General features: G+C 45.8%; 1 protein-coding gene across 1 annotated transcript in view; it reads left to right on the top strand.

Moving 5' to 3' along the window:
* The window catches only part of Tln2 (talin 2), a 321,645-nt gene that overhangs the window by 292,185 nt on the left and 16,651 nt on the right, over positions 1–12,809 (top strand). Inside the window, exons 51-54 of the mRNA XM_048332637.1 lie at positions 467–652; positions 4,427–4,534; positions 8,539–8,644; positions 10,420–10,544. Of these exons, the coding sequence (XP_048188594.1) occupies positions 467–652; positions 4,427–4,534; positions 8,539–8,644; positions 10,420–10,544 (525 nt within the window). The remainder of the gene's footprint in view (positions 1–466; positions 653–4,426; positions 4,535–8,538; positions 8,645–10,419; positions 10,545–12,809) is intronic.

Genomic DNA, 12,809 nt, shown 5'->3' with positions numbered 1-12,809 from the left:
TTTCTAAGGTAGACTAATAACAGGGAGATCTGACGCTTCATTTCTCCTAACTCCTAAGAAAGTAGTCCAGGGTAATGAGCCCGGGTCAGTCCTGTCCCAGAACCTGCATCAGGACTGGAATTCCCCTGCCAAAACACCAGCAGGGATGGAGGAAAAAAATGGGAGCCCAAGAAGGACTAAACTGGGTAACATTGTCCACAGACAAATGCCTCTCCACTGTATTGTTATGGGAAATGCTGGCAAGAGAGGCTTTTCCATGCTAAACTCTTGGAAGCAAGTAAGACAGTACTGCACTCAAATTAAAGTTCTAATTTCTTAGCATTTGATGATTTCTTCCCATTGCTGGCTTGGCTGTCAGATACTTGAGCTGTCACAGTATAGCCTGGTTGGAGAAGAACAAGTTATTTTTTGTTCTTTCCTTTTTGATTTTTTTAAAAAATTTACCCCTTCTTTTTTTGACATACAGGTATTCCAGTCAACAGAGGTACCTGAAAAGACATCATCACCGGAAGAATCTATCAGGATGACGAAAGGCATCACCATGGCAACCGCCAAAGCCGTGGCAGCTGGGAACTCGTGTAGACAGGAGGATGTGATTGCCACAGCCAATCTGAGCAGGAAGGCTGTGTCAGATATGTTGACAGCTTGCAAGGTAAATGGCCTTGGTGCTATTTTATTCTGGCCCCTGTTCCTGGGAGATGAAAAGGGTCAGGCACTTTGTGCTGGGAGAGGCATTGCCATCAGTGTGAGTGAATTATGAGGAATATGAGTTCGAGAAATATAGCTGAATGTGGGAACCACCTTTCACTCTCTCTGCTGGGCATCTTAAAGAAGTCCTTCAGACTCATGGGTACCAGAGCAGCTGCTCTGAGCTGGTACTTGGGGAAAGAGCAGTAGATACCTGAGACCTAAAACCTTTTTTAAAATTTTTTTTAAGAAATCGAACTGGGGGCTGGGGATATAGCCTAGTGGCAAGAGTGCCTGCCTCGGATACACGAGGCCCTAGGTTCGATTCCCCAGCACCACATATACAGAAAACGGCCAGAAGCGGCGCTGTGGCTCAAGAGGCAGAGTGCTAGCCTTGAGCGGGAAGAAGCCAGGGACAGTGCTCAGGCCCTGAGTCCAAGGCCCAGGACTGGACAAAAAAAAGAAATCGAACTGGCTGGTGTTAGTGTAATCCTGTAACCCTAACTATTCAGGAAGCTGAGCTCTGAGGATCACAGTTCAAAGCCAACATAGGCAGGAAAGGCCATGAAACTCTTATCTTCAATTAACTACCAAAAAAACCTAGAACTAGTACTGTAGTTCAAAGTGGTAGAGCACCAGCCTGAAACAAAAGAGCCCAGGTCCTGAGTATAAGACTCATGACCACCAACAACAACAAAGCATACACAAAACTAAAAAAGAAAAAGAAATTGAACCATAAGAGCTCTCACATCAGCCAACATCCCACTGAGTGTCCCTGCCCCATACTTTTCATCCTTCTAGGGACAGCTTTGACCTGAGGGCTCCGACTTCTATTTGGCAACTGATAGATGATGATAATCCCTCCTCCCCCTGCTCCTATGGACATGTAAGGAGTGGGAAACCACAGAAGTTAACAGCCAGCTATCATAGCTGAGGTCTTAGGGAGTAGCATTCTTTGTGATAAAGAGTTTCTTTTGGGGGTGGCTTCTGCCACAGCCAACTCTGATGAACTTCTTAGGGATTCCTCAGAAGGGCTCAGATGTTTTGGGGGTATAGATAGGGGCAGAGGCAGTTGGCTGAGAGGCCCCTGGGTGTCCTAGAGGGCAGAGCTTGATAGGAGAGTATGGAAGAACATGAGAGGGTGGTGGCTTGAGAAGATAAAGGGTATCAGGTGGGTAGGGTGTGCATGTCCTGGGGCAGGTGTGTGCCATTTTGATGTGTTCAATGGAATCCACCCATCAGAAGTAGGAGCCACAGAATCAGAGTCATATCTACCTGGAAAGATATATCCCCAAAGGCATCATGGTGCCCACACACAGCACCTCATGGTGTTGGAAGGGCTGTGAAATATAGCCTGTTCTTTAAGCCCAGGTGAGAAGGGCAAGCATAATTACACCCATTTGTCAGGTGGTGTGACTAGATTCTGGCCTCCCAGCCATGACGCTGAAGGGGCTGTGGTTGATGGTTGATTGACAGGTATCTTTGGGAATTGAACAGCTAGAAGACCATGATCAAGGCAGAAGTAGGGGGCAGCTCTGATTTAGAAGTCTGTCTTGCATCAGTCTTCCACTTTCAGAGTTAGAAATCAAATAGAAGTCTCAGTGCTGTCTGCCAAGCTTTAGCCACCCCTGAGCCAGGCCAGGGCTCTGAAGCTTGTACATTCAAGTCACCCAGCAGCATCAGACTTGACAATAACTGGTCACTGCTGAGTCCTGAGACACCTAGTAACTTACAAACCTTACAAACCTTACAAACCTTACAAACAACCTTTGGTCCCCTGCATCCCTCAGGGGATGCTCTGCAGCAAAGAACTATGTACGATGAGCCATACACAGAAAACTGAGCTGCTAAGTGACACATGAAGAAGAGAATCCCAGGCATGGTGCAGAAGGGCCACATTGACCTATGGGAGCTCATCCCTTGGGGCCGAGTGGGGAGTGGGGCAAACAGAATTGCCGTGAATTCCACACTGGGTCATCTTATCAGAACAGGAGGGGTACATTAAGGCTTTGGGCTCATCCAGTCCGCTTGGTGAATTCTCCTATGTATTCCTAAATGGTGTGCTTAGGTTTATGTTAGATGCTGTTTGATATCTGGTATCATAATTGATGGGATCTGGCTGTTTCTGGGTTGCTAGGAGTCCTTATCACTGACCTTAATGACAACAGATGGCTCATGGTGAATATTATCTCCCCCCTCTTATCAGAGATTTTTGTGATCTGTGGGTTTAGGCATTTTGGGTTTTTTTTTTCCATCATGAACTTTACTGTAATAAACATCTCTGGGTGTATATCTGGTTTTTCTATGCCTTGGAAATTATTTCCTTAGGCAAGTCTCCCAGAAGTGGAATTAGTGGGTCAAATCATATGACATTTTAATTATTACCAGACTGTTCTCTCGGAAGGTTCTGCCAAGTTACAGAGCTACCACAGTGGGCAAGAACACTCCACCATTACCTCTCCTGGGACACTAAATGAGACCCTTTACATACCTACCCACTGGACGTGACACCTAGTGAAACCATGGCCCCTGTCGTCCCACAGTAGTATCTGTGAAAGCAGGCGTGTCACAGTGAAAGGCCCAGGGATGCAGAGAGGGGCAGAGGGGCTAGCGTTTGGAGCTGTGCTCTGCACCCGTGATTTCTGCATCGCAAGCTCCATAAGCCCCACCAGCTCATAAATGGCAGGTGCTGCCCACTGCCCCCTAGGACAGGACAAAGTCAGAAGAGACCACACAAGTGTTTGTCCCTGTATCCCCATTTTAGGGATCACCTTGGAGGCCGCTCCATAGCTCCCATCTGCTTTGACCTTATCCTAATGTGTACTGTGTACCTTGTCTTCATTCGTGACTTACTTATACTCTCGTGTTTTATGGGTTCCTCTGTAAGCCCCCCACCCCAAGTTCTTTGCAGCATGAAGCTGTAGAGGGAAGAATGGCTAAAGGGATAGGATGCCAGTTTTAGCAAATAAAAGATAGGGTCTCGCCTATGCCATAGGACACAAAGAAGGGTTGTTCATGGTTTATCTGAAATTCATATTTAGCTGGATATGTTTTGCACTGATCGCCCTGTGAATCACATCTTTAATGACTTATGAATGACTCAAGGTTGCAGGTCAGAAGAGTAAGAGCTGAGTGGCTGTGCTCACCACAAGCCCCAGTTTGCTTATCTCCCACGAGTTATTTGCAGTGCCTGAGGGCACGGAAGGGCCCAATCTGAAGTTTCCCAGGAGCCTAGGGCCCTGAACACAGAGTCCTCTCAGTAACTTCCATGTGGTCAGCCAGGTGGAGGGTGGGAACCTAGGCTTCATTAGCCTGAGGACAGAGAAGGGCCTTCGGGACCCCTGAGGCTACTGAGAAGAGGACACGCAGAACAGAGCTCATGACCCTCCTGCCAGAAGCCCAAGCTGTGAATCTTAACTGGATGTTTTAGTGCCTGGGGAATTTTTTTTTTCTTTTTGGCATTAAAAGCATGTAGGATGAGAAAGGGCAGAAAGAGGGCCTGGACTAGGTGCTTCTGTCATCTGGCCCCCAAGCCATTCAGAGTCAGCCTATAGATGGGTGGAGGCAGGCTCCTTTTCTATGCAAGGAGTCAGAAGAAGCCCCTCAGAGATCCCAGGTAATATGTCCAGCCCCATCTCCTGTCTGGAGGGGCCCAGGGCTGTCCAGTTTAGGAGTCACTGACCCAGGGCTGTCTAATACCTGTGCTTTAAGATGTCAGCATGCTTCATTCTCCTTCCAGCAAGCCTCCTTCCATCCTGATGTCAGCGAGGAGGTACGGACCAGAGCCCTGCGCTATGGGACAGAATGCACCCTCGGCTACCTGGACCTTCTGGAGCATGTCTTGGTGGTAAGGAGGGGTCAAGGAGGGGTCAGGGTGGGGAGGAGCTATGGATCACTGTCACCTGCCAGGGATGTCTTGGATGCAGACCTTCCTTTCCTTAAACAATTGTGTGGGCTTCTCTTAGGGGGCTCAGCCTGGACTGAGCAGGCAAGTCTGATCATGATGCACTCTGGGCAGGAAATACAGTCTGCAGAAGGTATAGTTGGAATCCAAGAGGGCTCAGTTCTCTCTGACACCAAAGAGGCAGGACCAGCATAGACCAAGAATGAACAGAGGAGGGATGAAGCAGTGGAGGGTCAGGGCCATCCCTGCAAAGGAACGGGAGGTCTTACAGAGAGCCCAGAGCATCCTGCAAGACAGGGAACTCAGCCCCCATGATCACTAAGGAAGGACCACTGCCAAGAGCCTACTAGCCTCTTGTGACCTCCTCCATCCTTGAACAAATGGCTTAGGTCACATGGAGAGCAGCTCCCCCAACCTGCTATACCCAGAGAGCTCCATAGTTGTGACTGGTGGGCTGCCCATGTGGGGACCTCAGGTTCCTGCAGACTCCTAGTTCTTAGGGTGGCCTGGCTCTCTCTATCAATCTGCCACAAAGAGAATTGGTATCCCCTTCCTAATATTGCTCTATTCTTCCCAACCCTCAAAGAAATAGAGCCAGCAGGCTGCCTTCACTCCCAACATTTGCACATATTGTCACCTATTTCGTGTGTCATCTCTGCCCAATTTTTCTCATCTTGTTTTTTCACACCCAAGTGAGTAGAAGAAGGTTTAGGAAGCCACAGAAGTTTATTCTTTGGTTGAGCCTTAACCCCTCTACCCTTGCTATTCAACCACAGACCTGGGACTAAGTCCTAAGCAATCTTATTTATTACCAGCCCTGAGTTCATTCTAGCATTCCAGTGCCTTCTCCTGAAAAAAATAAATCCTTCTTGAAGGTTAACCTAAGATCTCTTTGAAGGTTATTATATTCATCTGGGTAACTGCAGTCAGTGCCAAAGCAGCTGTTTGTTGTTGGGTTATTGTTGGTTTTTTTTTTCTTTTTAGGGGGTATAATAGGAGAACAGCCATTCTGGGTCATAACATCGGGCTCCTAAAGTCTGAACCCTTGTGAATGGAAATTAATATAAACTTCACAGACCAAGGAACAAACATCTTAGCCAATCAGCACTCATAGTCCAAGAGTTCCTAGAGCAAAAGGAACTAGAAGTGATGAGTGCTGGGGAATATGGCCCATGGGAAATCCTGGGGAAAAGAATAAGGTCAGCAAGGTTTCCAGAGGTATCGATTTCTTTATGGACCATCCTGTTGTTCTATCCCTTCATCTCGAGATAGGTGTTTCAAGACACTCCACAGGTAGTTCGAAAGTCTGTATTGTACAATGCATTTCCCTATACATATTTACCTGTGATGATGCAATTTCAACTTAGGCACAGTAAGAGGTTAACAACAGTAATGGAGGGAAATTTTGTAATAATCATAACAATGTATTGTAAATTAAAGATATGTGAATCCAGGCATAGTGGTACACAACTGTAATCCCCATACTCAGGTAGTTGGGGAAGGAGTATTGCAAGTTTCAAGCCAGCCTGGGCTACAGACAGAGACTCTGTCTCAAAATGAGTATAACTAATAATAAGTAAAGCTTGTAAATTCTTCATTTCTAGAATTTTCCATTTTGAACCATGGTTGTCCTCAGGTAACTGAAACTGCGGAAAGTAAAACTGGATTTAGGGGGAGCTACTGCCTAATTCCACATCACATAGACCCTCCTTAGAGTTACCCACTGGGGAGTGGGGAAGAAGTCATGAGTTTAGCCGGCCTACCTTTAGAGTGCAGATCTTGGCTCTGCCACATTAAGTAGCCACATGGTCGCTGGCTTGTCAGGGCTTCAGTTTCCTTGGCCCTTTAAATAAGAGGCCATATATTCAGGATTAAATGAGCATGCCAGCTGACATATTTGCTGAGCGTTTCCCTGAAATCTGTTGCCTAGAAGGTGCTATGTGGGCTGGGTGGAGCTCATAGCCTGACTAACAGCTCTGTTTCTTAGGTGGGGCTCTCCTGTGCACCCTGTTTCTTCCTGGGTTTTTTGCGGGGTTTTTTGATGCTCTCATTTTCTTCTTGTTGATTTGGGAGAGGGAGAGGTACAAGGATGCTCTTCTTTGCATTTTCCTGCTGTTCCCCAGTCTTGTGACTTAGTCCCATGCCCTGACCCAAGCATGGATCCAAGCTTCCATGTTGGTCCATCACCCAGGGGTTGAGGGGTTGGGGGGTGGAGGGAAACTTGCTTTGCAAAAAGAGAAGCAGCAGCTTGCCTCTCAGTTCACCATTTCTGCAGACTACCTAATGATGGCTTTGACAGGGTTAAAATTCACTTCCACTTGTCAAACTTTAATCTGGGCCTGTTACCTCCCACTAAGAATGCTATTGCCTTAATGGCAGAATAAAAATAGAACGATCTCTTTCTGCCTTGTCTAAAGCTGGGGCACTTCAACTTAGAGCTGCTCTCTAGAGCCAGCTGTACACCAAAGTGGTATGAACTCTCTCTCTCTTTCTCTCTCTCTCTGCATCAAGGGCTCTTCTTCTAGAAGCAGAAATCTTGAATCTATTCCACTCTGCTGGTTCAAGTGGTTCTTCCCACCACACCTGCCACTTCTTTCCAGCTTTAATGAGTCGTTGCCGCCATAAAATGCTCACTGCATGCTTCCAGTGTGCAATTCCATGGCATGTATATACATCTGTTTCAAAAATAATGCTTATGATTAGCACCCTTCAGAATGTCCAGGCAATCAGTGATCTGCTTTGTATTACAGTAGGTTTGTTGGCATTTTCTAGACTTTTCTCTAAATGGAATCCTACAGGACCCACTCTCAGTATTTCCCATTCTATCCATATTGTCATATGGGTCTGTCGTTTGTCCCCTTGATTGCTAAGTCGCCTCCATTGTATAGCTGTGCCATAGTGTGTTAACCCATCCACCCATGGATGGGCATTCGGGTTTTCATTATTGACAGATAAAGCTTTGGGGAACACTCATCTGTAAGTCTCTGTCCCCGTAGCTGTTTAATTTTTTTTTTTTTGTATCAACACCTATATGTTAAATGTTTGTATCATGAAGGGTAAGTTTGTGCTTCACCTTTTGGGAAACTACCAAAATGCTTTCCACGGTGGTTGCCCAACTTAGGTTTCTGTCCACAGTGAGCATGAGTTCCATCCTTTAATGCTTGTAGGTATTTATGGACTCTGCTGTACTACTTATATGGCATTCTGGTAGGTGGGTAGTGATAATCTACTGGTTATCTTTTTTATGTACCCATTTGCCTTCTGTAGATCTTTTTTTGCTAAAACATGTATTGAGGTCTTCTCCCCATTTGGGGCTTTTCTGTCTTCTTATTGTGCTTTTAGAATTCACTTTGTTTTCTAGATATACATTCTTGCTCTGCAAATAGTTCTACTAGGGTGTGGCTGGGGTTTTGTTCTTATTTTGTTTTGTGCGAGTCCTTGAACTCAACTTCTTGTGGTCAACCCCTAGAAGTGATTTGTTGGTTCACTTAGTAATTGCCCACCATGGGACTTTTCTCTACAAGACCACCGGAGCCACACATTGCCTCTGTTCCCACTTTGTCTTTGTTTCAAGTACCAGATGATCCTATAACTAAGGCTTTTCTGTTTGCTCAGAGTGCTCTTAGACTTTGGGAACTTTTCACATGCATGCATTTGTTTTTTTATATATACAAGCATGAATTGAGGAGAAATGAGGACTTCATCTCCTTTGAGGTCTTTTGGGAACTGACAGAAATGATCTAGAGGCAGTCTTGGTTCATGAGTCATTGAAGCCCAGTGAGAATGAAGTATCCCCCTTCCGGCCCCCACTGCCTTACCTCCCATTCTGATGGACACCACTGGAGACAGAGAGATGCCTAATTCCAGATCCACCAGGAGGGGCAAGCTTCCTGTCACTAATGGCTGCCTCCTCTTCCTCGCGTATCCAACTTGTTCTTCACCCATAGATTCTTCAGAAACCAACCCCAGAACTCAAGCATCAGCTGGCTGCTTTCTCCAAACGAGTCGCCGGTGCAGTCACAGAGCTCATCCAGGCAGCAGAAGCCATGAAAGGTGGGTCAGCTTCTCCTAGCGTCTTGCCAGCTCACAAGTGAGTAGAGTAACACCACAGTCCCCCACCCCCACCCTGTCAGATAAAACCAGGAGTGCGGTGAGGTACTTTAAAACAAATAGAGGAGTAGAGTTCAATTTTTAAAAGACAACAGGTAGGGCTGGGAATGTGGCTTAGTGGTAGAGTGCTCGCCTAGCATACATGAACCCCTGGGTTCAATTCCTCAGTACCAAATAAATAGAAAACACTGAAGTAGTGCTGTACCTCAAGTGGTAGAGTGCTAGCCTTGAACGAAAGAAGCTCAGGCCCAGGCCCTGAATTCAGTCCCCAGGACTGGCAATAAGTAAATATAGATAGATAGATAGATAGATAGATAGATAGATAGATAGATAGATAGATAGACAGACAGATAGAGACAGACAGATAGACAGACAGACAGACAGACAGACAGACAGATAGATAGATAGATAGATAGATAGATAGATAGATAGATAGATAGATAGATGCAACACATTGTAATCCCAACTGCATGGCAGATGGAGGTAGGAGAGTAACAGGCCCAGGCAGGCCCAAGCAAAAGTGTGAGAGACTGAAAAATAACTAAAGCAGAAAGGACTGGGGGCCTAGATTAAAAGGTTGAGTGCTTGCCAAGAGTTAAAACCACAGTACCTCCAAAGTAAATAATAATACTTGTCTTCAGTGGTATAATCCATCTATCACTGCACGCTTCTCTAGTGGGGGTGGGGAAGGGCTCATCATTGATTTCATCTACATTTTTTATTCACCAAATTGTTCATTGTCCCTTAAATACCCACTTCAGGCTTAGAGAGAAGTACTGAGTGCACTGTGTAGTACCCAGTACCAGGGCTTGAACTCAGGGCCCTGTACTTTCCTTTCACTCAAGGCTGGTGCTCTACCACTGGAGCCACACTTCCACTGCTGCTTTTTCCACTGGTTCATTGGCAATAAGAGTCCCTCTCAGACCTCAGCCTCCTGAGAGCTAGGATTCCACATGTCAGCCCCCAGTACCCAGCTTGCACGGCCTCCTTGCTTACAGAAGCCATTGACTCTCTAGGGAAAGGTTTTCTTGCCAGTTTCCCTTCCTTCGAGTTAACACATATGTTCCTCATATGTTCTCACAGGTGAATGGCAAATCACTGTGGCCTAGAGCCTCTGCGGCTGCCACTTCCTCTTGTGAGCTATTAGAAGGCAATTTACTGTTCAGGACTTGCTCTCTAAATTCTAGATTTGGGGAGCTGCCATTGATGGCTTTTCTCATGGGTAGAGATAGGCATAGAACTTGTTTAGAAAAGCAGGTTAGCAGCTGGGCTCCAGTGGCTCACACCTGTACTCCTCCCTACCCAGGAGGCTAAGAGCCGAGGATCGCAGTTCAAAGCCAGCCTGGGCAAAAAAGTCCCTGAGATTTTTATCTCCAACTAATCACAGAAAAAGCCAGAAATGGCTCTGTGGCTCAAGTGGGAGAGTGCTAGCCTGGATCAAAAGGAGCCCAGGGATAGCGCCCAGGCCCAGAGTCTAAGCCCCAGGACCAGCAAAAAATGAAACAAACAACAACAACAACAAAAAAAAAAATGCAGGTTAGTGGTCCTCTTCAACCCTGCATCCTGATGGTCCCAATAAGAGCTAGAGATCAGGTGCCTCAGGACACTGCAGAATAGTAGGTTCACAGGCCTTCAGATCTTGTGTATAACTAATCCAGTCCCCCCTTGTGTCTATATCTAGCAAGAATGACCTTTTTTTCTTTCTTAACTGATTTTAGGAACAGAGTGGGTGGATCCAGAAGACCCAACAGTCATTGCAGAAACAGAATTACTGGGGGCCGCAGCATCTATTGAGGCTGCTGCTAAGAAGCTAGAGCAACTGAAGCCAAGAGCAAAGCCAAAAGTGAGTGTTCATTAGTGGTGGTTTGTTTCTCGACAGCCGGTCTTCCAGGGGGTGGCTGGGAAATAGTGCGAGCCATGTTGCAGGGAGCCAATCTCCTTCCCAAGGTTAAATTGTGAAGCAGCAAACCCACTCCACCTGGGTGAGTGTTTTAAGTTAACTAGCCAGAAAAATGGCTCTAGGATCCAGAGGAACAATCAGGGCATTGACAATCTTGATCTAGTTCCAGCATACAAAGCAGGAACATCATGAGTGTATCTTCAAAAGAAATAACCATTTAAAAGAGATTCTTCTAGATGGGGCCATAAGGGAACATTCTGTAAATAAAAGGATGATGAGCTAGGTTTCAGGGACCAAGTCAAGCCTTGGTAAGAGGTTATAGCTACCCACCTCACCCCCATAATTGTCTCCATCAGGACAATGGCAGTACTAAGAAGGTACCTTTCTTTCTTCTGATTCAAGGAAGTCCTTAGTGGTACCTATAACTCACCTCTCTTTTCTAAGGACTCAAATTGTTAGAAAATGAAATCTGGCTCTTTCCCTTCTAAAAAAGTTGGGTCTTCCAGTCTAAATATGCCTAAAAGTGTGTGTGTGTGTGTGTGTGTGTGTGTGTGTGTGTGTGTATGTTGTAAGACTGAAGAATAGAGTTTCAGCACCAAAATATACCTAATCATTTATAAGTAGTATCTGAGGTGTGTGCAACCAACTCAATATACCATGAATCTGTTAAGGCTGGGAGCTTTCTTGGGCTCTTCATGTGTTCAGTACATCTCCTAATCACTCTAGACTTGGTACAGACATTTACAATGTGTTTTTTTTTTCATCCACAAGTGTAATATGCACCAAGTATGGTGATTTATGCCTTTACTCTCAGTTACTCAAGAGGCAAAGGCAGGAGAATCATGGTCTGAGATTTCCCAGGCAAAAGCACAAGACCCTATCTGGGGGGAAAAGAAGAAGAAGGAAAGAACTAAAAAGAGCCAAAGAATTGCCAGAGCAGTAGAGTGCTTATCTAGCAAGCACTAGGCTCCTAAATTCAATTCCCAGTAGAGCCAAAGAAAGTAATTTAAGACTTTAGACTTCTGATTTTTAGGTTTTCTTGATTTCTTGGTGCTGGTCCTCTAACCTGAGGATCTTAGGTTGTCTGATTTTGTCAGTTTTTCTTACAAACTTAAGAACTAAAAGTAGGTGTAGGAGGGCTGGGGATATAGCCTAGTGGCAAGAGTGCCTGCCTCGGGTACACGAGGCCCTAGGTTCGATTCCCCAGCACCACATATACAGAAAACGGCCAGAAGCGGCGCTGTGGCTCAAGTGGCAGAGTGCTAGCCTTGAGCGGGAAGAAGCCAGGGACAGTGCTCAGGCCCTGAGTCCAAGGCCCAGGACTGGCCAAAAAAAAAAAAAAAAAAAAAAAAACAAAAGTAGGTGTAGGAGCCAGGTGCCAGGGCACACCTACAATCCTAGCTTCTCAGGAGGCTGAGAGCGGACAAAAAAAGTCCTCCTGAGACTCTTATCTCCAACTAACCACTCCAAAACCAGAAGTGGCGCTATGACTCAAAGTAGTAGAGTTCAGGGACAGCACCCAGGCCCTGAGTTCAAACCCCACAACCAACAACAACAACAAAAAAAGAATTAACCACTGACTAAGGTTTAGAGGTTTGGTGCTTCATTGGTGCTTCTTTTTTCTTTCTGATTTATCACAAGTATCCTCTTCAAACACATAGGAAGGGCTCTGTGTCTGCTGCACCAAAATCATGTTGGTTTTCACTTCATTCTGCTGAAGAGTTAGATACTTCATTGTGTCTAAGAGCAACTGCTCCCTTTCCAGTCCTAATATCTTACAGGTAGCTCCTGAACTCATTCATATCTGTCTCAGTCCTGGTTTCCTATCTGTCTGGTCACTTATTTAATTCATGATTCTCGATTTGAAATTCAGTGTTACTGGAGTCCCTACCCCCTAAGATAGTTGTTAGAACAATTAAGTTAGATACATTAAGAACACAGTGCCACGCCTACAAAAAGACTTAGTAGCCAGGCGCCAGTGCCTCAAACCTGTAATCCTAGCTACTCAGAAAGCTGAGATCTGAGGATCATGATTCAAGGCCAGGTGGGGCAAAAAAGTTCATGAGACACCTATCTCCAGTGCCTAGGCCCTGGGTTCAAGCCCCAGGACCAGCACAAAAAAAAAAAAAAAGATGAATTCCCTTGCCAAGGTCAAACACCCATGGCACACTAGGAGGGATGGTATGGAATCTGGGTGGCAGTTTCAGT

This window comes from Perognathus longimembris, chromosome 23 (genome assembly GCF_023159225.1).
Source record: "Perognathus longimembris pacificus isolate PPM17 chromosome 23, ASM2315922v1, whole genome shotgun sequence".
NCBI lineage: Eukaryota > Metazoa > Chordata > Mammalia > Rodentia > Heteromyidae > Perognathus > Perognathus longimembris.
The sequence above is the reverse complement of the archived record's forward strand: the minus strand, read 5'-3'. Positions and strand labels throughout refer to the sequence as shown.